General features: G+C 41.0%; 1 protein-coding gene across 14 annotated transcripts in view; it reads left to right on the forward strand.

Moving 5' to 3' along the window:
* Positions 1–24,500, forward strand: part of LRRFIP1 (LRR binding FLII interacting protein 1) — a 997,950-nt gene that overhangs the window by 128,455 nt on the left and 844,995 nt on the right. For 13 of the 14 annotated variants that reach the window (XR_003942957.1, XR_003942958.1, XM_030210921.1 and 10 more), the window contains exon 2: positions 17,542–17,628. Coding sequence is in view for 11 of the 14 variants with exons in the window: in XM_030210921.1 (XP_030066781.1) it covers positions 17,542–17,628 (87 nt within the window). In the remaining 3 variants the exon portion in view is untranslated. Of the gene's footprint in view, positions 1–17,541; positions 17,629–24,500 lie in introns of those variants that run through there. The other variant, XM_030210917.1, reaches the window with a different exon arrangement.

Raw genomic sequence — 24,500 nt, forward strand, 5'->3', positions numbered from 1 at the left:
CCAATCAATGAACCAGGAGTGCACAAACTCACCCCCTCCTGACAGAGATATGTGGGACAATTAACCCAATAACAGAGGAGAGTCTTGACAAAATCCTAAGAGATCTGCAACCAACTACCTGCTCCCTCGATCCCTGCCCATCAAAGATAGTGCAACAGGCAAGCATGTGCCTCATAAAAGGTGCCACAAAAATTGTGACCTCCTCTCTTTCTAATGGGCAACTACCAACAGCATTGAAAAAGGCAGTGCTTCACCCTTTGCTAAAGAAAAACAATCTTGACCATGACAAACTTGAAAACTACTAGCCAGTATCCAACATCCCATTTCTATGGAAACTTACAAACAGTCTGTGTTCAACTCAGTGATTGGCTTGAAGAGAGAAACTGGCTAGATCCTGTCAATCTGGATTCAGACCCTGTTATGTAACAGAAACGGTCCTTGTATCCCTACTAGATGATCTTCACAGAAACTGAGACAGGGGATTTGCCTTGGTGTTAGTACTGCTAGACTTTTCAGCAGCTTTTGACATTGTGGATCATGATATCATGCTAGCACAACTGGCAGAAACAGATATCAGTGTAACAGTGCTTGTGTGGTTCAGATACTATCTATCAGACAGGCAACAATCCATAATGTTTGCAGCATCTCATCAGCACCATGGGCACTGACCTGTGGGATACCACAAAGAAATAAACAAAACAAGTAAATAAAAAGAAGTGGTTTATTGAACAGTTACCCGACGTGGCCACGTTTCGCCCTCAGGCTGTGTCAGGAGTAAAATAACTACAAAATAAAAAAATCAAAACATATATATTGTAAGCTTCATATAAAATATACAGTATTCCTTAAAACTTAAAAACATGAATAAATAATGGTAACATTAAAACTAATACATTTGGCTCTTAAAACCATAAAATTATTACAGATCATAATCAAATCATTACTTTAATAAAAAGAGTAATCATAAATGAATAAAAACAGAAATTAAAAACCATGTGCATAACAAACTGATAACAGGAGAGCACAAGGTGAAAACATATGTGAAAACAAAAGCAGACAATTTGGTCTGCTGGTATGTCAAATATTATTTCACATAACACAGATGTTAATGTGCTCACATTGAGATATAGACTTCTACATACCTAAGAAGGGTAAAAACACAACCTGAAACGTAAAATTCAAGTTAAGATGTCAATATGTCATTGATTGGGTTATAACATTTCATATTCGTTTTATGCAAAGGTGTTCTTAAAAAGCAAAGCTGTTTAATTGCAAACTTAAACTTTAAAAATGTCCAAGGGGGCAAAACATGCTCTACAGCCAAAGTTATCTACCACATAACAGTCGCAATTTTAGTAAGAACCTAACTATTCTTAACTGACTTGAATAATTAAACAGCAGAACCTGATAATTATTTCTTTCACAGCCAACAGGAATAAACCCATCAGTATAGGAGAACCCTTCCAAAACATCTTAATTCAGAGCACATCCCTTATTATCTCTCTCTTAAATCACTGAATTTGGAAGAAAGGTTTTCTGACTTACCTTTTCCACTTCTTCACACAAACAGATTCACTTGGCTCAATGAACTGGCAGCATTAGTATGTGCTGTCTGATTGGCACAGCATTGTTAGAAGCTCAATTTTTGATCTGGATAATGATTGGATCTAGGTTCACCTTTGAACCGTCTGACATGTATATAAAGGACCAATCAGATAGCATGTACTAATATATAAAGGACCAATCACAAGTTGACACACACCTGACATCAAAATCTCTTTTGGGAAGTATGAACTCCCCCCTCAAATCACAAGTCATGAACCTTGGAATACAGTTAGATTCAACACTTACTCTGATTCCCCAAATCCTAAAAGACAGTTATTTTCTGTTCTTTGGCTGCTGGAGAGGTAGCACTGCTACTGACCTAAATTAGGTGTGAATTAAGGTGTGAGGAAGTAGAATACTTGCAAAGGTTACCAAGGGAAATATGATTACTATTGCAACTCACTATACGCTGGCTGCCACATTGAACCTGCCCTGAGTGGGAAAAGCGCGGGGTACAAATGTAACAAAAAAAAAAATCAAGAAACTCCAAACAGCCCAGAACACTGCAGCTAGACTCATATTCGGTAAAACAAAATATGATAGTGCTAAACCCCTACGAGAAAAGCTACACTGGCTCCCAATCAAAGAACGCATCACGTTCAAGATATGCTCCCTAGTTCACAAAATAATTCATGGGGATGCACCAGCCTACATGTCAGACCTGATAGACCTACCACCCAGGAATGCTAATAAATCATCCTGCACATTTCTCAACCTTTTCTTCCCCAACTGCAAAGGTCTAAAATACAAACTAACGCATGCGTCAACCTTCTCCTACCTGAGCACACAATTCTGGAATGCGCTGCTGCGTAACTTAAAAACGGTCTGTGAACTTACTAACTTCCGCAAACTACTGAAGACCCATCTCTTTAACAAGGCATACCACAAAGACCAACAAATGTGAACCTTTCCACATATATCCAGAATAGACTTATTATATTTGCTTGTTAAACTGTTACCATGTCTTATCATAATCATGTAACCCAAGATTCGTCTGTAACACTAAATATCTATCTTGTCATTTATTTCCACTATTCATGATGTATTGTAAGCCACATTGAGCCTGCAAAGAGGTGGGATAATGTGGCATACAAATGCAATAAATAATAATAATAATAGTTACTGAATTAGCTTGAAAGGGAAATGGGACTTGATATACTGCCTTTCTGAGGTTTTTGCAACTACATTCAAAGCGGTTTACATATATTCAGGTACTTATTTTGTACCAGGGGCAATGGAGGGTTAAATGACTTGCCCAGAGTCACAAGGAGCTGCAGTGGGAATCGAGCTCAGTTCCCCAGGATCAAAGTCCACTGCACTAACCACTAGGCTAGCACTAACCACTAGCAGTTCCCTTAGAATCAAAACTATTTAGAGAGGAAAGGTCCCACTTAACTTTCTTTCTGAGAAGTTCTGAGAGAAGAGGACATTTCTCTGGTAAGATAACATTATTTTGCTCTGTGCTTTGGGAACTTAAAGATTGGGGTTTAAAAGAGAAAATTTAGGTTATTGATAGAATTAAAAAAAAATTCCCCCCTAGTTTTAAAACTTGCTTTGTACCACAGCATTAAGCGATCGCCTCTAACAGGCACAGCAGGACTAGTTCAGTCTTTATTCCCACCGTCCTCCCCAGCTCCCACCCACTCCTAGCACAACTCTTTATAGTCATTATTCTAATTAGGATATCAGGAGGAGTGTTTTCATTAGAGTTTTAATTACATTTAATTAGTTTCTGGGAAGCAAACACCAAATAAATTACACATTATACCATATAATCTTAAGGCTCTATAGTTATCTAATATCCCTAGTACCTGAAGTTTTACCGTATTTTTCGGACTTAAAGACACACTTTTTTCCCCCTAAATTTGGGAGGAAAATGGGGGGTGCGTCGTATAGTCCGAAGGTAGAGATTTGGCTGGCTGGCTGGCTGGCAGGCCGCCCGCCCTCCCTCCGAGTTCGGGATCGCCCTCCCCCCAGCCCTGTCACCGCTTCTCTCCTTACTCACGCGATCTTCCCTGGTGGTCTAGTGACGTCGGGGCAGGAAAGAGCCCCCTCTTTCCTGCCCAGCGCGCTGCTCTCCATCCTCCTGTATGCAGCCTGACGGTCTCGGCGAGATTCAAAATGGCCGCCGAGACTTCAATTCTCGGCGGCCATTTTGAATCTCGCCGAGACCGTCAGGCAGCAATGCATACAGGAGGATGGAGAGCAGCACGCTGGGCAGGAAAGAGGGGGCTTTTTCCTGCCCTGACATCAGTAGACCACCAGGGAAGATCGCGTGAGTAAGGGGAGAGGTGGTGACAGGGCCGGGGAGGAGGTAACCCTGAGGGCGATCCCGAACTTGGAGGGAGGGATTCGGACAAGACGCACCGGAGCACCTAGGTTTTAGAGGAGGGAAAAAGCAAATTTTTTTTTCCTATTTTCCTCCTCTAAAACCTAGGTGCGTCTTATGGTATCTTTCAAAGATATCACCAAAACAGGAAAGATAGGGCATCCTGATAGCAAGGTTGCAATAGAAAGCATAGTAGACCAGGAATCTTTAAATAAAAAGCGGACAGATTTTCAAGATTGCACATTATCACTGCCAACTGCTGAGCAAGATATAAATATGAACAAGAAACATGGTCTGAAATGTCTATATGCGAATGCCAGAAGCCTAAGAAATAAAATGGGAGAGTTAGAATATATTGTACTAAATGAAAAAATAGATATAATAGGCATTTCTGAGACCTGGTGGAAGGAGGATAACCAGTGGGACACTGTCATACCAGGAAACAAATTGTATCGTAGTGATAGGGTTGATCGAATTGGGCTAGCACTGTATGTTAAGGAGGGCCTTGAATCAAATAGAGTAAAAATTCTACAGGACACGAAACACAACTTGGAATCCCTATGGATTGAAATTCCATGCGTAAAGGGGAAAAGGATAGTAATTGGAGTGTACTACCGTCCACCTGGCCAGGATGAAAAGACAGGATGTAGAAATGATATCAGAAATTAGGGAGGCTAACAAACTGGGGAACACGATAATAATTTCAGTTACCCCGATATTGGATAAATGTAACATCAGTGCATGCTCGAGAGGTGAATTTCCTTGACAGAATCAAGGACTGCTTTATGGAGCCAGTGGTTCAGGAGCTGACAAGAGGAGGAACAATTCTAAACCTAGTCCTTAGTGGAGTGAATGATCTGGTGCAGGTGGTAATGGTGCTGGGGCTTCTTGATAACAGTGATCAGATTTGATATCGGCTTTGGAATAAGTACACACAGTAAATCCAATACGTTAGCATTTAACTTTCAAAAAGGAGACTATGATGAAATTAGAAGAACAGTGAAAAAAAAACTTAGAGGAACAGCTGTGAAGGTCAAAAATTTACATCAGGCATGGATGCTGTTCAAAAATAGCATCCTGGAAGCCCAGGCCAAATATAGTCTGTCTATTAAAATAGGAGGAAGGAAGACCAAATAACAGCCAGCATGGTTAAAAAGTGAGGTGAAGGAAGCTATTAGAGCTAAAAGAAAATCTTTCAGATCTGACTGAATATAATAGGAAACTACATAAAAAATGGCAAATCAAATGCAAAGCGCTGATAAGGAAGGCAAAGAGAGAATTTGAAAAGAAGACTGCGCTGGAGGCAAAAACACATAGTAAAAACTTTTTTAGGTATATTATAAGCAAGAAGCCGGCAAAAGAATCGGACCGCTAGATGACAGAGGGGTAAAAGGAGCACTCAGGGAAGAGAAGGCCATAGCAGAGAGATTAAATAAATTCTTTTCTTTGGTCTTCACCGAGGAAGATGTGGGAGAGATACCATTGCCAGAAATGGCATTCAATGTTGACGAGTCAGAGAAACTGAATCAGATCTCTGTAAACCTGGAAGATGTAATGGGACAACTTGACAAATTGAAGAGTAGCACATCGCCAGGACCGGATGGAATACATCCCAGAATATTGATAGAATTGAAAGATGAACTTGCAGAACTATTGTTAATAATGTGTAATTTATCTTTAAAATCAAGCATGGTACTGGAAGATTGGAGGGTGGCAATGTAACACCGATTTTTAAAAAGGGTTCCAGAGGTGATCCAGGAAATTATAGACCAGTCGGTGCTGGGCAAAATGGTAGAGAGTATTATAAAGAACAAAATTACAGAGCATATTCAAAAGCATGGATTAATGAGACAAAGTCAACATGGATTTAGTAAAGGGAAATCTTGCATCACCAGTCTGTTACATTTCTTTGAAGGGGTGAATGAACATGTGGATAAAGGTCAGCTGGTTGATATTGAGGGGCATAATCGAAAGTGGGTGCCCATCTCCGTGGGCGGCCATGCGAAGGGGCGGGACAAACCGTATTTTTGAAAAAAGATGGGCGCCCATCTTTTTTTCGATAATACGGGTTGTGCGGGGCAAATGCCTAGGATTTGGGCGTTTTTGAGCTGGACGCTATCGGTTTTCATCAATAATGGAAACTGAAGGCGCCCAGTTCAAAAACAAACAAATCCAAGGCATTGGGTCGTGGGAGAGGCCAGGATTCGTAGTGCACTGGTCCCCCTCACATGCCAGGACACCAACTGGGCACCCTAGGGGGCACTTTTACAAAGTAAAAACATTTAAAATAGCTCCCAGGTGCATAGCACCCTTCCCTTGTGTGCTGAGCCCCCCAAATCCCCCCCAAAACCCACTGCCCACAAGTCTGCACCATTACCATAGCCCTAAGGAGTGAAGGGGGGCACCTACATGTGTGTACAGTGGGTTTTGGGGTTTTTTGGAGGGCTCAACATTAACCACCACAAGTGTAACAGGTAGTGGGGGGGGGTGGGCCTGGGTCCACCTGCCTGAAGTCCACTGCACCCACTAAAACTGCTCCAGGGACCTGCATACTGCTGTGATGGAGCTGGGTATGCATTTGAGGCTAGCATACAGGCTGGAAAAAAAGATTTTTTTTTGTGGGAGGGGGTTAGTGACCACTGGGGGAGTCAGGGTTGGTCATCCCTTATTCCTTTTAGTGGTCATCTGGTCATTTAGGGCACTTTTTTTGGGACTTGTTCGTGAAAAAAAAGGGTCCAAAAAAGTGACCTAAATTCTCACTAAAAACGGCCATTTTTTTCGATTATCGGCTGAAGGCGCCCATCTCTCCTCGGCCGATAAACACGCCCCAGTCCCACCTTCACCACGCCTCTGACATGCCCCCGTCAACTTTGTTCGTTCCCGCGATGGAGTGCAGTTGCAGGCGCCTAAAATCAGCTTTCGATTATACCGATTTGGGCACCTTTGCGAGATGGGCACCCATATCCCGATTTGGGTCGAAATATGGGCGCCCATCACTTTCGAAAATAAGGCCGATTGTGTATCTGGATTTTCAAAAGGCGTTTGAAGAGGTACCTCATAAAAGACTCCAGAGGAAATTGGAAAGTCATGGGATTGGAGGTAATGTCCTCTTGCGGATTAAAAACTGGTTAAAAGATAGAAAATAGAGAGTAGGGTTAAATGGTCAGTATTCTCAATGGAGAAGTGTAGATAGTGGGGTTCCTTAGGGACTGCTGCTTTTTAACATATTTATAAATGATCTAGATATGGGAATAACTAGTGAGGTAAGTAAATTTGCCAAAGACACAAAGTTATTCAAAGTTGTTAAATCGCAAGAGGATTGTGAAAAACTGCAAGATGATCTTACTAGACTGGGAGACTGGGCATCCAAATGGCAGACGATGTTTAATCTGAGCAAGTGCAAAGTGATGCATGTGGGAAAGAGGAACCCTAACAATAGCTATGTAATGGTATCAAAATGAAAAATCAGCATATGAGGAAACATAATACAAGGAAGATTTTAAGAAATCCTCCAAAGAGCTCATAAAGATGTTAAACAATATAAGCTACTATAGTGAGCCCTGAAGTACTCCATAAGCTGAGTTCCAGCTTTTAGAAAATTCCCCATTCTTCTTAACATTATAACCTTTATTTTTAAGAAATTCTATAAAGTAATTCAAGACAGATCTGGAAAAAACAAGCTCATTTAATTTGTTTATCAAGAGAATGTAGTCCACTGTATCAGATACACCAGATATGTCAAACTGCAACAGTTCTGATGGAACATTTTTTTGGTTCAACTATTTCCTATTATTTGTAATCATTGTTACAATCAAAGATTTGGTACTATGTATAGATTGAAAGCCATACTGAGAGCTATGCAAGCTCTGATGCAAATCTAGAAATAACATTACTTGAGTTGCCACTATGAATTCCATTAATTTTGCTAGCCAAGTTATATTAGCCACAGGATGAAAACTGGCATACAGAATGGGTTGTATTTTGTACCCCTGGACATTTTAACAGGGTGGATTAGGGTTCTTTCTGATAGTAGAAGTCGGCTATTGTTGGAGTTGGAAGGGTAGAGGGTGGTGGTGGTAGGGGGGTTATTATAGTTGCTTGTTGTTATTGTTTTCTTTTTGGGATTTATAAACAACAGTTGCACAGAATATTGTTCTTTTTTATACTTTAATAAAAAGATTTAAACATAAAATCATAAGTGTTCGAGGCTTCTGCAGATGAGGACAGAGCCAAGAGGATGGGGTGGGGAAGGGGAAGAACCTGCAGGGACAGGGCAGTGATGGGGACAAACTTTATTCCTGTGTCATTCTCTAGTACTAATGGTTTCTGAGCTTGTTTCCTGGGCAGAGCTGATGTAACAGATTGAACCCACTGTGTGTGTTTTATTTTCTCTGACACAAGGGCAATTTTGCTAATTCAGAGGTAGCCGTAGCTGTTGCTCAAGCAAAAAAAAAAATCATGGTAAACCTTTCCAACTCTCCCCCAGTCAGAACCTAAATCTCTGACACCCCAAGAGCATCACTCAAACCACCTGACCCCCTCCACCCTGGCCCCAGCATTAGGTGATGCGTCACCTCTCCCTCCCCCCGCCACACACACATACACAGACAAAAGAGGCAGTTGATGTCCCCTGGCACTTACCAGGGTTATCATTATCAATATAGTGTCAGCACAGGAGTATGATCCGTCTTCTCTCCCATCTCCACTGCACTGAAGCAAAAGTAGCTGTAGCCCTTGTACTGAAATACCAGGCGTTAAGAGTATTTTTAAGCAGGAAGCTTTGAAATGCAGCTTAAAGCCATAGATTTAGGAATAATTGGAGCATGTGAGGTCACCCCAAACCTGATGGTCATAATAGATACAATGCTTTTCAACCAGAAAGCAGCCTTGGAAAGGGAGGCGGTGAGAACATCCCAGAAACAGGGGAACCACCAACTGAAAAAACCTCAAGGTTGCCAGTTCAGTTAGTACTAGAAAGCAAAGGGTAATGGTAGTTGGTGACTCCCTTCTGGAGGGGTACAGAGGTGTCCATCTGCCGACCAGATATGATGTCCTGGAAGGTGTGTTCTCTGCCTGGTGTCAAGATCTGAGATGTTAGAGAGAATTTGCTAAGATCAAGCCTAAGAATTGTTAGGCAATACTACTCATCCATGTTGGCACAGATAATACTGCTAGGTATCCCTCTAAATGTATCAAAAGTGACTTCATGGCTTTGAGAGTGAGGGTGAAGCAGATAGGTACCACAGCTGGTGGTCTTGTCGATCAACCCTCTTGAAGGCAGGGGCCCATCCTTACATAAGTACTACTACTACTACTACTACTACTACTACTGTTAAACATTTCTATAGCGCTGCTAGATTTACGCAGCGCTGTACAAATTAACATGAAAAGACAGTCCCTGCTCAACAGAGCTTACAATCTAAACTGGACAGACGAACAGACAGCTAGGGGTGGGGAAATTGCAGTGGTAGGGGTGATAAGTGAGGGTGTTGAGTAAGAGAGTCATGGTTAGGAGTTGAAAGCAGTAGCAAAGAGGTGGGCTTTAAGCCTAGACTTGAAGACAGCCAGAGACTGAGCCTGACGTACTGGCTCAGGGAGTCTATTCCAGGCATAGCGAGCAGCGAGATAGAAGGAACGGAGCCGGGAGTTAGCAGTGGAGGAGAAGGGGGACGACAGGAGACATTTACCCAGCGAACGGAGTTCACGGGGAGGAGTGTAGGGAGAGATGAGAGCGGAAAAGTACTGAGGAGCTGCGGAGTGGATGCACTTGTAGGTCAAAAGGAGAAGTTTGAACCGTATGCGGAAGCGGATAGGGAGCCAGTGAAGCGACTTGAGGAGAGGGCTAACGTGAGTATAGTGACTCTGGCGGAATATAAGATGCGCAGCAGAGTTTTGGACAGATTGAAGAGGAGATAGATGGCTGAGCTGGAGACCAGCGAGAAGCAAATTGCAGTAGTCTAGGCGAGAGGTGATAAGGGTGTGGGTAAGGGTTTTGGTAGCGTCCTCGGAGAGGAAAGGGCGAATTTTGTTAATATTATAGAGCAGAGAAGGAGAGAGCGGAGTCAAAGATGACTCCAAGGTTGCACGCAGACGGGACAGGGAGGATGAGAGTGTTATCTACCGAAATAGAGAACGGGGGGAGAGGAGAGGCAGGTTTACTGGGACAGACCAAAGGTCCATCAAGCCCAGCATCCTGTTTTCAACAGTGGCCCCGGGATTGGTAGCATGGAATGCTGCTACTAATTGGGTTTCTGTCAGGTACTTGTGACCTGGACTGGCCACTGCTGGAAGAAGTACATATGTATTGCCATACTGGGAACGACCAAAGGTCCATGAAGCCCAGCATCCTGTTTCCAACAGTGGCCAATCCAAGTCACAATATACCTGGCAAGATCCCAAAAAAGTGCAAAACATTTTATACTGCTTATCCCAGAAATAGTGGATTTTCCCTAAGTCCATTCAATAACGGTCTATGGACTTTTCCTTTAGGAAGCCGTCCAAACCTTTTTTAAACTCTTCTAAGGTAACCACCTTTACCACATTTTCTGGCAACGAATTCCAGAGTTTAATTATGTTGGATTATTTGTAGTAAATAATTAGCAGATTTTTATACACACAGCTTCAGCTTTAGAAATGTTAATTTCTTTTCTTCATCTCTCTCCCATACACCCCAGAATAATTCACTGCTGAGTCACTTTAAAGTTGAATTAACAAAACATCTGTTTACTCACAGTTTTAGTTAGATTGATATTCAGGCAGGCTTATTTAACATAATACATTTGTTGGATTATCAGCTCTTTCCATGTGCTTAGATGGTAATGGATGCTCAAACCACAGATCCTCAGATTAGGAGAGATCATGAGCTCCATGTGCTATACCTAACCCCCACAGGAAGTTGCATGGGTGTGACCTCTCTAGGTAATTCACATCAGAGGTCACAGAGTAATCACAGAGAAAAAAAAAAAACATTGCTGACAGACAATGCATGTAAAACACAATACATTATTCCAACAAACCCCTTCTCATGCATAACTGTCATGCAATTATTAATTCATACAAAGTCCAAGCTTTATTCGCAGATTCTCAAAACGTTCTCTGGGTAAATAGTAGTAGTAGTAGTAGTAACGGTTTGGTCATGATGTCAGCTGTCATCTCACTGGTGTGACAATAGTCTAGACTGATGACCCCTTCTTTCGCCAGCTCTCGCACGTTGTGATATTTCGTTGCGATGTGCTTGGTGCGTGACTGAACCTTGTCATTCTGTGACAGTCTGATGCAGCTCTGATTATCTTCCATTATCTGGATTGGTCTCTGTTCATCTATTCCAAAATCCAGCAAAAGTTTTTCAATCCACATCAGTTCTCTGCATGCTTCTGATACAGCCACATATTCAGCTTCTGTAGAAGACAGACTCACAATACTTTGTTTATGACTGGCCCAAGATATTTGTACATTTCCATACATAAACACATATCCACTTGTGGATTTATAATCAGAATGATCCCCTGCCCAATCTGAATCACAGTAACATATTAGTTTTGGGTTACTATTGGCTGAAATCTTTAATTTACAATCAATGGTACCTTTTAAATACCTTACCATCCTTTTAACTGCAGTCCAATCTGATTTGGTAGGTGAGCTGACCCTTCTGCTCAAAATTCCTACTGCATTTGCTATATCAGCCCTGTATGTGGTAGTTAGATATAAAAGCTTACCTATGGCTGATCTATATTGGATGTTATCTGGTAAAGGTTCTCTTACTGTTTCATCCTTCAGAAAATCAGCGATCATTGGAGTGCTTACAACTTGGGCATCTTGCATACCTAAACTTTCAATAAGCTCATTTATTTTCTGCTTCTGGCTTAGAAGATAAGAACCATCATTTTGTTTCTCAATTTCTATACCAAGATAGTATGACACATTACCAAGTTCTTTTATCTCAACATTCAGGTTTAAATATTTTACAATGTCCTTGTACTCTTGCTCACTTTCGCTTGCAATGAGCAGATCATCAACAAAAGCTAAAATGTATGCATATTGTCCATTTCTGCACCTAGTGTACAAGCATTTATCTGCTTCACCTTGCTTAAATCCTAAATTTGTCAATATTTCATGCAATTTGTCATTCCAACATTTTGCACTTTGCTTTAATCCATAAAGACCTTTGTTTAATTTACACACTAGCTGTCTTTGTTTTGTATTTATGAAACCTGTTGGCTGTTCCATGTACAAGTCTTCAGTTATATCTCCATGAAGAAATGCTGTTTTCACATCAATGTGGTTGACTTGCATGCCTTTTGAGACTGCAATGCTCAGAAGTGTTCTAATTGTTGTGTGTTTCACTACAGGTGCAAACACTTCATCAAAATCTTCTCCATATTTTTGAAGATATCCCTTTGCGACTAATCTGGCTTTATACCTTTCCACTTTTCCTTGTGCATTCCTTTTTAACTTGAATACCCATTTGCATCCTATAGCTTTCTTGCCAGGAGGTAATTTTGTAAGAATCCAAGTTTTATTTTTATGCAATGCATCAATTTCTTCTTGTGCAGCTTTACGCCATTCAGCAGCTTCTTCTGCTGGCATTTTCTCAATCTCATCCCATGTTAACGGCTCTTGAGCTTCTGCTGACTTTGTTAGGTAAGACAGTCTTGGGGGTGGAACACCTTTGTTTTCCCTGGATGAGCGTCTGACAACAGGTTGGTCCGACCTTTCCGCATCCTCTAAATCTGAGAGTCCTTCTCCAATTGATTCCCCTTCTCCAACTGTACTGTCTTCTGCAATGATCCTTTCTGTGTCTGCTTCCTCTGCCTGTTCCTCATTAGATACAGATGAGTTGCTTTCAGACATCTGCCTTGGTATGGCATTTATATACACTGGCATGTCTATTATGGTTCTAGTTTCATATTCTGGATGATAAGGCTCATCTGGGATAATCCAGCCTTTATCAACCCTTTTGTTTTCATCAAAATATGTAACATGTCTTATGCCAACAATGCCAGTTTTCAGATTCAAAATTCTATATCCTTTGTGTCCTGGAGCATAGCCAACTAAAATGCCCCTTTCTGTTGTGGAATCCAGCTTATGCCTTCTTTGCTTTGGTACATGAGCATATGCTGTACTTCCAAATGTTCTTATGTGTGACAGGTTTGGCTTCCTACCATGCCATGTCTCATGTGGTGTGCGCTCAGCGCCTTTAGTTGGCATTCTGTTTTGTAGGTACACTGCTGTGAGAATGGCTTCCCCCCATAGTCTTTTAGGGAGATTGCTATCTGACAGCATACATCTGGTCATTTCCACAAGTGACCTAAATTTTCTCTCTGCAACAGAATTTTGCTCTGGTGTATAAGCTACTGTTGTGATATGCTGAATGCCTTCTTGTTCTAGAAATGTGCGCATGCTTTGTGAAGTGAACTCACCACCATTGTCGGTCTGAAGAACCTTTGGTTTTCTTTCAAATTTATTGCTCACCATGGCTACGTATTTCTTCAGCATGTCTGTGACTTGACTTTTTTCTTTCAGCAAATAGGCCACACAGTATCTAGAGAAATCATCCAAGAATATTAGCACAAATCTGTTATTTCCCAATGATGGGATATTAAACGGTCCACATAAGTCACTGTGTATTAAGTCCAGTACTTTATTACTCCTATTTCCTGTGTATGCAGGAAATGAGGGTCTCACACCTTTTTGAGTAACACAGTCTATGCATTTCTCCATTTTACCAGTATCTGCACTTATTTGAATGCCAGTGGCAAGTTGCTTACTGTGAAGATCCTGGATCACCTTAAAATCACGATGTCCCAGGCGGCGGTGCCAGATTTCCAGACTACATTTACCATCATTCTTCCTTACTTGCGCCACATGTGAGGCTTCACCTGAAATGCTCAGTTTATAAATATCATTATGCATAAAAGCTTCAGCATACACTTCATCATTTTTAGAGATTGTGCACTTACTGTTTTCAAAATGAATCACAAATCCCTTCTTATCTAATGTAGATACACTAAGCATATTGCAAACTGCTTGGGGAATATACAAGACATCACTTACAGGAATTTCTTTAACTTCATTAGACACTTTGCATTTTAAGAATCCAATGCCTTTTGCTTGGATCTTAGTAGTCCCTGCGTTTGCAGTATGAAGAACACCTTCATCTGGACACATTTCCTGAAAGAAATCCTTACAATTGGTTAAATGGCATGTGCTCCCCGAATCCAAAATCCAAGTACTTTCATTTGAATTATTATTTACCATAGTCAAAGATTTTTCTGCCATTAGAAAGCTCTTATGTTTATCATTGTCCTTTGTACATTTCCTGCTTGGAAAATTCTTTTGTTCCATTGGCTTAGGTGAGCTAGAGGGGGTGTTTTGTGTTTCCTTACACCATTTAGATACATGTCCCTCCTTTCCACATGAATAGCAAATCAGCTTGCCCTTGGGTGGAGTTTTCCCATAGCTCCGCCTTCCTCTATTCTTTGCCAAGAAATTTGTTTCATTTCTCTCTGACTGTCTTTGAGAACACATCTCCTCAAAATCATTAATTATGCATTCCTGCCTCAGTTTTGATGCTGCCTGTTCAAAAGATTGCCCTTCAATGGCTTCATTTACAGACCTAAAAACATCAAACTTCTTTGATAGTGAGGTAAAAAGAAATGCTCTTTTCAATGCATCACACATGGGAATTCCAGAAAGTTCTAACTTTTGAAATGAAGACATAAGATGCATAATGTGATCATTACACTTACTTTTATCCCTTAATTTGGTTTCATTCAACTCTGCCAACCAAATTGGTTGCTGTTTTGCATATGTAGTTGCATACATAGTTCTCAGTTTATCTAAAATTTCCTTTGCTGTATCTTTTGCCTCCACCAATATGGCTTGTTTCTCTGAGAGAGCTTCAAAAAACATGCACTTCACATAATAGTTTGCATTGTCCCATTCAGCCATATTTTCAGCTGTTCTGTTTTGGTCTAAACATATACTTAATTTCTTTGCTTGAAGAAGACATTTGAATCTTAGCTCCCATTTCTGATAATTATATTCAGTTAATTTAGGCACCTTGAGAGAGTGGAAAAATGGTGAATTTCCTCCCTCTGCCATTGCTTAGCCTTGCCTTCTGTTTGGTGTGTAGGGGGGAGAGAGAGAGACAGACTTAATCTTTCTTTTAAAACTTAAGAGAAAAATTTGGCTTTTTCACTGCCTGGTAATATTTCTCTTCTTCTTTTTTCAATTCCTGGGCTGGGCCCATAACCCTTTTGTTGGATTATTTGTAGTAAATAATTAGCAGATTTTTATACACACAGCTTCAGCTTTAGAAATGTTAATTTCTTTTCTTCATCTCTCTCACATACACCCCAGAATAATTCACTGCTGAGTCACTTTAAAGTTGAATTAACAAAACATCTGTTTACTCACAGTTTTAGTTAGATTGATATTCAGGCAGGCTTATTTAACATAATACATTTGTTGGATTATCAGCTCTTTCCATGTGCTTAGATGGTAATGGATGCTCACACCACAGATCCTCAGATTAGGAGAGATCATGAGCTCCATGTGCTATACCTAACCCCCACAGGAAGTTGCATGGGTGTGACCTCTCTAGGTAATTCACATCAGAGGTCACAGAGTAATCACAGAGAAAAAAAAAAAAAGATTGCTGACAGACAATGCATGTAAAACACAATACATTATTCCAACAAATTACACATTGAGTGAAGAAACATTTTCTCTGATTCGTTTTAAATTTACTACATTGTAGCTTCATCGCATGCCCCCTAGTCCTAGTATTTTTGGAAAGCGTGAACAGACGCTTCACATCTACCCGTTCAACTCCACTCATTATTTTATAGACCTCTATCATATCTCCCCTCAGCCGCCTTGCGAGAGTGTACTGCATACCTTAGACTGCAAGCAAGCTGTAGCCTTCTATCTGGAGCGGACTAAAACCTGTAGACACTCCACCCAACATTTTGTTTCTTTTGACAGAAACAGGGCTAGGGGTAGCCATCGGCAAACGCACAGTCTCCAGTTGACCATCAGAGTGCATCTCCACTTATGCCCAGGCTGGGCTGACTCTTGTCATGTCAAGGCTGGTAATGTCAGAGCCATGGCTACGTCAGTAGCCCACTTGAGATCAGCTTCCATTGAGGAGATTTGCAAAACTGCACTGTGGTCTTCAGTTTACATATTCACATCTCACTACTGCCTTGAGCAGGATACCTGCGATGACAGCCAGTTTGGTCAGACAGTCCTGCAGAATTTGTTTGGGGTCTAGAATCCAACTCTACCTTCCTAGGCCCAGTTTTCTTATGTTCCAGGCTGTACTTTCACAGCTAGTATGTATATGGCTTCAGGTTGATTGATTTGGAGGCCTCAACGTTTCGAGTCTTTATTGTCCTGGTGTTCTTTTCGGTGAGCCTGATAACTAGGGATTCCCACATGTGAGACTACAACTGAGCCTGCTTGTCCTCAGAGAAAGCAAAGTTACTTACCTGCAGCAGATGTTCTTCGAGGACAGTAGGCCAGTTATTCTCATATACGTTGCCACCTCCCCTGGGAGTTGTATTTCTTCAGCTATATTACCTGACTGAGGGACCCATGCTTGCACGATGGGCAGGAAGGCACCCGTGCATGCGCGGTGTAACCCTACAAGAATTTTTTAAAACATTTATATGCTAGTCAGTGTCCGCAGCGGACATAAAATAAATAATTAAACAATCTTTCACAGTATATATTATTTTAAATAGGGCTCATCCTTATTCCTGGACCTCCGCATCCATTTCTTCAACGTGTATCAGTTTCTGCACTTTCAAAAGACAGTTCCATCTGTTCAAGGTCTGAAAACATTTCATTGTCAGCTGGGAGCTCCTGTCTTTTCTTCTCTGCTCTATGGAAACTGTTGTAAGCAGTGCCTGGTTCTTGTTTCCAGAACACCACCCCTGGGCCTAACTGTACCTAAGTGGTTTAGCTTTTCTAGATCCTCTGTTGTAGGATGGAGCCAGGGAATACACCATCCACATTTCCTAGGGCAGTGGTTCCCAAATCTGGTCCTTGAGTCACCCCAGCCAGTTTCATGATACCCACAATGAATATTCATGAGATAGATTTGCATGCAATGGAGGCAGTGCATGCAAATCTCTCTCATGAATACTCATTGTGGGTATTGTGAAAACCTAACTGGCTGGGGTGCCTCAAGGACCAGGTTTGGGAACCAGTGTCCTAGGGGCTTCCCAGACCATCTGAGCGGGTCTGCCTCTGTAGGAATGTTTCTCACTACCCTTCTCCCGAAGCACATCTCTATTTCTTTCTCCTGCAGTTATCCATGGATTTGGCTGCTACTCCCCCAGGTAAGAGTGGTGGTTTTGCGTTTTCCTGTGGGCCTGTGAGGTTTCCTCCTCTTTAGATTGGGACCCAGTTTCCTGGTCATAGTATAACATAATAATAATTTTAAAAAAGAGAGTTAAATTTCTTCTCTAGCATGTTCCTCTGGTACAAATGAGTCACCAAAATAACCCCATTTGGTTCCTACTTCTAAAATTTGTTGGAATTAGGGTCCTTTATGGTTTATTCAACTTATCTGTATTTATCTGCTTTTATATTCACAGGCTGAAGCACGGCTGGCAGCAAAGAGGGCAGCACGAGCTGAGGCACGGGAGATCAGGATGAGAGAGTTAGAACGGCAGCAGAAGGAGGTACAGAACTATGTTTTCAATGTTTTCTGTTGTGAGATGCTGCAATTTCTCCTCTTCACCTTAGTCATGGAACACGGGGAAATAGAGGGATGAAGCTATTCTGCTGAATAAGTAATATATGTGAGGGAACTTTAGCAGATTGTTTTTTGGGGTTTTTTTTTGTCCTGAGGATTAACCTCTTAAAATTCCCAGTATAAAAAAATGTAGTAATTTAGTACTAAAATAAAATCCCTCAGTTTACTGATCAGAGCATATATATCTGAATTTAGTAAATATTAATTCAACACTTAAAACTTGCACCTAGAAGTGCATCTGAGCTCTAAATTGTGCCATAATTGCGAAATGTCCGTAGGCATGAACCTCATCTTACAATGGTAATAGGCTCAAGGTTTTTCCCTTATATTGCAGACAGATACTGCTTGGTGCATCTTGCTAACATTTTTTCAAGATGGCTGCACCAGAGGCATGAGCAAGTGGGCATCACTCCTGCGTCCTCTTTTAAGGTACAGCAGGTGAGACATGGGGAGGGGTCAGAGAGTGGGAAGGTGCCACTAGACACCAGAGATTTAATTTTTTTTAGTAGGGGAAAGGGGGGTTGGTTCAATGGGGGAGGGAGGGAGAGGGGCCTGTACACTACCAAGGAAAATGTTTGAAGTGTGGGTAGGGAGGTTGGGTCGAGGAGGGAGGGGACCACTAGACTGTCAGGGAAATGGTTTGAACTGTGTGTGTGTGTGTGGGGGGGGGGGGGGGTCGGGTCGTCAGGCAGGGGAAGGATGAAGTGCCACTAGAGCACCAGGGAGGTCAATGCAAGTAATCTAGGGCAGGATGGTTGGGTTGTAGGGAGAGAGGGGGTGCCAGTAGACATCCACTTCTCTCAAACAACTCTTCTATGCTGCCCTGAACCTGGCAAAATTTCCCAGTCATAGCTGCCCATGAAAAACGTTTTTGTTGTTTTGTATGCCACAGAATAGCAAATCACTGCATTCATGCTGTCAGTTTTTCTGAGTGAGTTAGCACCTACACTGAAACCCTTTTTGCATTGCTATCTTGTGGTAAAACTATGTTTAAACCTACGGTAACTGCATGGGGAGTTTTCTGCATTGGCTTCTGTATGTGATCTAGTCTATTGTGCCTTTAGGAGGGAACCATCTAAAGGTTCTTTTCCTAAGAGTTTTGGATGGAGAATAAGGAAGCAAAAGATGGAACAAAAATAAATGGATCTCAGAATAATAGATTTTGTGCTTGTGTCATAATCTTGTAAATGTATTTTTAAGAAACAGGCAACCAGTGTTCATCTTTAAGCAGGTAAGTGACATGATCAAATTTGTGATCTCCGGTAATGAGTAGTTTAACAGCTATATTTTGAATTACTTGAAGACATACGCTGAAAAACCTGTAAGCTGTGAAATAGGACTTTATAGCAATCTAAATTGATAAGGACTAAGGCCTGAGGGATGAAGTTTCCAGAACTAGCTGAATAGAATTAATTTTCTGCAGTTTAAAGAAACATTTCCAACTACTGAAGATACGTGAAATTGGACATTCTGATTTTTATTAAGTATGACCCCCTCTACAAAATTTTTAAAGAGTCAACTGAAGGAATGGCCTTCCTGGAAATGTGTAAGATTAGGATGTAGTGGTTATTGTAAAAACTTAAGTCTCAGAAGAAAGTGGAGCCAGTCATTGAAGATAGGAACCAGATAAATCTTTATTTTACATAGTGGCTGCTTTTATTCCATATACCACACAATCCACATAATATAGTAAAGGCCCTTCTCTATACTATCAAATTATTACAATGAAGGCTTCATGAGAAAGCTGCTTATTTTTATATCTTCTCTTAAGGTATATAAGTATATATTTTCTATAATGCTTACAACTTGACAATAGAACAGAAACTAAAAAAGGTGAAAATTGGGAAAAAATCCTTTGTGCAGTCCCATCTCCATCTCACATATGCCTCTAGTCTGCCCCTCCAGTGCCTGATTTTGAGATGGCAGTTAAGAGCACATATTTAGTGGCACTGCCCAGTTATGTGCTGCTGAATATTGGCAGCCAGCTCTCTCAGCAGGGTTTAACCAGGCAGGACTCTCTCCTGTCTGGTAAAACCCTTTTGAATATTGGGCCCTGGGTATTTAACTTCATCTCTTAATAGGAAAAGAAACTGCTTTTTCAGCCACTGCTGATTAAAGAAAAAAAGGTAAAAGCAAGTCTCTTATTCAGTCCTTCAGCTTCAACTGGATTTAAGCAGAACACCACTATGCAAGAGAAACCCACAGTGCTACACAGGCAAGACCACAGTAAGGCTCAGATGTATAAACCAGACAGTTAGCCATTCATGTTACGAGGTACTTGGTTCAATAAATCCCAATTTCTCATCAGTGTTTTTTCTAGCAAGGCTAGGACTCTCCTGCCTGATTCATGCTTTGCTGAGCTTCCTCTGGCTCTGTTCACACAGCACAGATTCTGTCAATTTTGGGAAATGCACCTCTTTTCTTTTTTTCTATTTTTGTATTTTGCAGAGTACAGGATAAAATGTTATTTCTGTTTCTTATTCCAGTATTGGGGAGGGGGGGGTTGGGTCTCCATTTAAGTTTTTGTCATTCCTGGAGAATGTGGAATTTGTGATACAGAACTGGAGGTTAGTATTTTACTAGATTGACCCAGAATTTCTATTGACCGGGAGTATTTCGAGCCGTAGCTGAATATTGTCGAATGTGTGATGCTTGCCAAAGAGTGGGTAGGACCCAAGATCACCCCCAAGCTCCCCTTAAACCTTTATAGTAGTACTCATGATCAGTGAGTCATTTGAGAGAATAGCTGTGGGTATAGTGGGGCCTCTAGCTATCCCTAGCCGGAGTGGGAGAAGATATATATTGAGAGTGGTGGATTTTGCTACCAGATATCCTGAAGCGGTAGCCTTATCCTCCATAGAATCAGAGAAAATTGCCACTGCCCTGCTAGAAATATTTTCCCGGGTAGGATATCCACAAGAAATACTCTCAGACCAAGGGACACAGTTTATGTCTGAGCTGATCCAAAATCTATGGGCCCACTGTGGAGTGAAATCTGTATGTACCACACCATGTCACCCTGAAATTAATGGGTTGGTGGAAAGATTTAATGGTACATTAAAGCATATGTTAAAGACTTTCGTAGAGACAGGAGACCGAGACTGGGAGAAGTACTTGCCCTACCTACTGTTTTCATACAGAGAAGTACCTCAGGAGTCTACAGGGTTCTCCCCATTTGGGCTGCTTTATGGCCAGAGGGTGAGAGGGTTCCTTGACCTAATAAGAGAACATTTGGAGGGGAAAGTTGACCCCTCTGACACCCCTGAAAGTGAATATATAGTTAATATGCGGCAGAGATTAGAAGACCTTGTGGGCTTTGTTAGAGATAAATTGCAGACAGACCTCCTAGCAGAGACATTACCAGAGGGATCTGACCCTGAGGAGAGACTATCTAAATGTACAGACTATAGAAAACCCTTCAGTCAAAAGGGAGAACTACAAGAACAACAAGAAACATGTTTAAAAGAGGCACATTTTATATACTTTAAGTATGAGAAAGATTTCAGTATGAAGAAAGAGCTAATGCTGCACCTGATAAATAATAAAGAAACAAATATGGGAAAAGCTGTATCATAAAGCAAACATTACAGAATATCGGAGAAACACTGATAAGAGAATATCTTCATGTCCTGGAAGAAATCTCCACAAGAAATACAAATTTTCACCCAGTTAAGAGACCATTTTCAAGTACAGAGTGTAAGAAAAGTTTTAGTTTCCGGAAATTATTGTCAGAGCAGCATGGGATCCATTCAGGAATGAAACTGTTTACATGCACTGAATATAGGTAAAGCTTTATTTATAAATCACAGCTAACAAAGGACCAGAGAATGTACACAGGAGTAAAACCATTCACATATGCTGAGTGTGATAAAAGCTTCTGTCAAAAGATACTCCTTATGTGCTTATGTACTCCTCACTATTCACACAGATAGATGGCTAATCAGTGTTTGTTGGGTAAGTTGTGCGGATGAGTATTTACCGCTAAAGACAACAGTCTCTGTGATACTCATGTATCAAGTAACCAATGCTAAAGCCAATACCAGTTGCTGGGTAAGATATCTAAAATGATTCTGCACAGACTGCTTCTTCTTCAACAAGTGATAGAACTGTAGTCAAACATGATGTTCCTTCACTGGTTGATTTCTATTACATTACCAAACACCCTGTTTACAGTTTACAGTACAGGACAAAACTTTTGCTAACAGATTTCTGCATGCAAATTACCGGTTTTGATCAGGGAGTAGTGATCTGCGTACTCCTGATCATTTGACAGGTAGAAAGGTAGTAAGGTGTAGTCTCTGTAAAACTCTGTACGATCTATCATCAACTTGCTATCTTTTGTACATTTACTATTTTGATTGTACCAGCCATGTGTGTTCTCTTATGCAGTTACTGTGTTCAAAGTGCAGTTTAAGAGATTTTCCCAGCACTTGTTCACTGTCCACATACAGAGTGGCAAAGTTGATATTGTAGTATTTAAAATTAAAAGGGTTTTTAGTGTAGGGCCTGCTCAAAGTGTCGTAGTCCACAAAGCCCAGAATGATGAGTTTTGGCAACTGTCCCAGAAAGAAGTTTTCCTGGTTGGTAATGTAAGCTTCGGCAGATATGCTAGACATCCTCGGCTCCATACGATTTACAGCATACTTAAAATTGGCTTTCAGCAGTCCTTCTGTGTGACCCAACCTTATCCCCCGGTGAACACTTTTTACTCTCTTTATAAACAACGGGGCGGATAGGACCTGTACTTAGTAGTGTTCATTGGTATCCCCTCTCATTAAACAGAAGGCTTGTTTACTTCTTGTCAGCTTTATCTTAACATTTACCCCATTGATTAGATGGTTTTCTTGGAAAAACAAATCACTGTGTAAACTACCCATAATTCTATCATATGGCTAGAAGGCTCTAAAATAAGACCTTTTTTTTTAAAACCAGGGGTTTCTCAACCTCAATCCTCTGGACACAGCCAAACCAGTCAGGCTTTCAGGATAACCCACAATGAATATGCATGACATAGATATGTATAAAATGGAGGGTAGTTCATACAAATTTATCTTCATGCATATTTATTGTGACCTGACTGGCTGGGTGTGTCCCAAGGACTGGATTGAGAACCTCTGGTTGTAAACCAATGTTTTGACCACCGGGCTGTGTCAATTCGTGGATCCTGGCTGTGTCTTTATAAAGCATACCACTTGTAAACCGCATTTTGAGCGGTTCCTTCACCATAATTGAGAAGCAGTTCTGTGAGGGCTCTATAAGGATAGCAGTTGTTGCTCTGGCTGATGAGTCTGTTTCTGATTGTGATGTTCAGGTGACTGAAGAGAGAGACTATCAGATAATTTATTAGCCCCACTTTGACCATCTCTCAATGTCTACCCCATCTTGTTTTACAATCTTACAAGTCAGGTACAATAATGTATTGTTCAAATCCAAAATAATCTTTCCTGTGGACCGGTGATATAAAAATTCAAGTGGCGAGGATTCTGATAAGGCTAGTAACTACGGTACTTTCATAAAATGCTTTTTTTAATACCGGTTTTGGGTGGGTGACAATGGAATGAGGTCCAATTCTGATTTAAACACATTCTTCTGAGCCATAGTGCTCTCTTCTTAACCTTGCGCTTGGCTTCTGAGATGTTATACACAGGGTTTCTTTCTTTTAAAGGGTTCGGGAGGTCCTTCCAAAAAAATCTGAACATGTCTTTTTCTTTTAACGGCTCTTCGCACCATCACTAGTCCTGAGCCGGTCTCTTCCATATTATTGTTCATGCTATTCAGAATGGCTGTGGTGACATGGCCCATCACATCTTTGGCTGTTTTTGGCTGCATTTTTCACATACAGTTTAACAATCTCAATACCCCTTCTCAACAATCACAGTGCTTTTCTAAAGAGATTACAAAACACACCATCAATCCACGCTCCATACATAACGGGTGACCTGTAAAACTCCAGAAGCCCATACCTGGCCTAGGCCACATAATAATCTCTGTACACTGCAAGGTTGCCATCAGCTTTAATTGCCATAATGTTAAAAGCTTGCTTTCCGGGGACACAAGTGAAACTTAAGGATCACCTTCCCATAGCAAAATGAGATGTGTCTATTCTGATCTATCTTTATTTCAAAAGTGATGTTGATGACATGTTGCTTATTCACAGGGAAATAATGGGGCTTCTTATAAGTGAAGGTAATTAACTTGTTCCTTTCTCCTTTAGCCAGGCAATCAATAGAAATAAAACAAAATAAAACATGGAAAAGAAAATAAGATAATACCTTTTTTATTGGACATAACTTAATATATTTCTTGATTAGCTTTCGAAGGTTGCCCTTCTTCGTCAGAACAGAAATAAGCAAGTGTTGGTAGATGAACAGTATATATAAGTGAATCATCAAAGCATTTCAGTGATAGTCTAACAGGATGGGGGTGGATAGGTAAGAGGAGGGTGACAAACAGAGCAATACAACTTTATGGTTTATAATAGGCTAGAAAGCCCAGATCTTTGTTAAGTCCTGTCTGGTGGGTGTCAAAATATTCAATCATTTTGACTTCAAAGGTCTTACGTTCCTGTATTGTTTTAAAGTTACCTTTCCATATCATCATGCTGATCAATCCATAGACTGGTGGGTTGTGTCCATCTACCAGCAGGTGGAGATAGAGAGCAATCCTTTTGCCTCCCTATATGTGGTCATGTGCTGCCGGAAACTCCCCAGTATGTTCTCTATCTCAGCAGGTGGTGGTCACACACAGCAGCAGCTCTGGCTAGGTCTCCAAGCCTAATTTTTAGGTGGGGTTGAGGGC

This window comes from Microcaecilia unicolor, chromosome 7, assembly GCF_901765095.1.
Source record: "Microcaecilia unicolor chromosome 7, aMicUni1.1, whole genome shotgun sequence".
Taxonomy (NCBI): domain Eukaryota; kingdom Metazoa; phylum Chordata; class Amphibia; order Gymnophiona; family Siphonopidae; genus Microcaecilia; species Microcaecilia unicolor.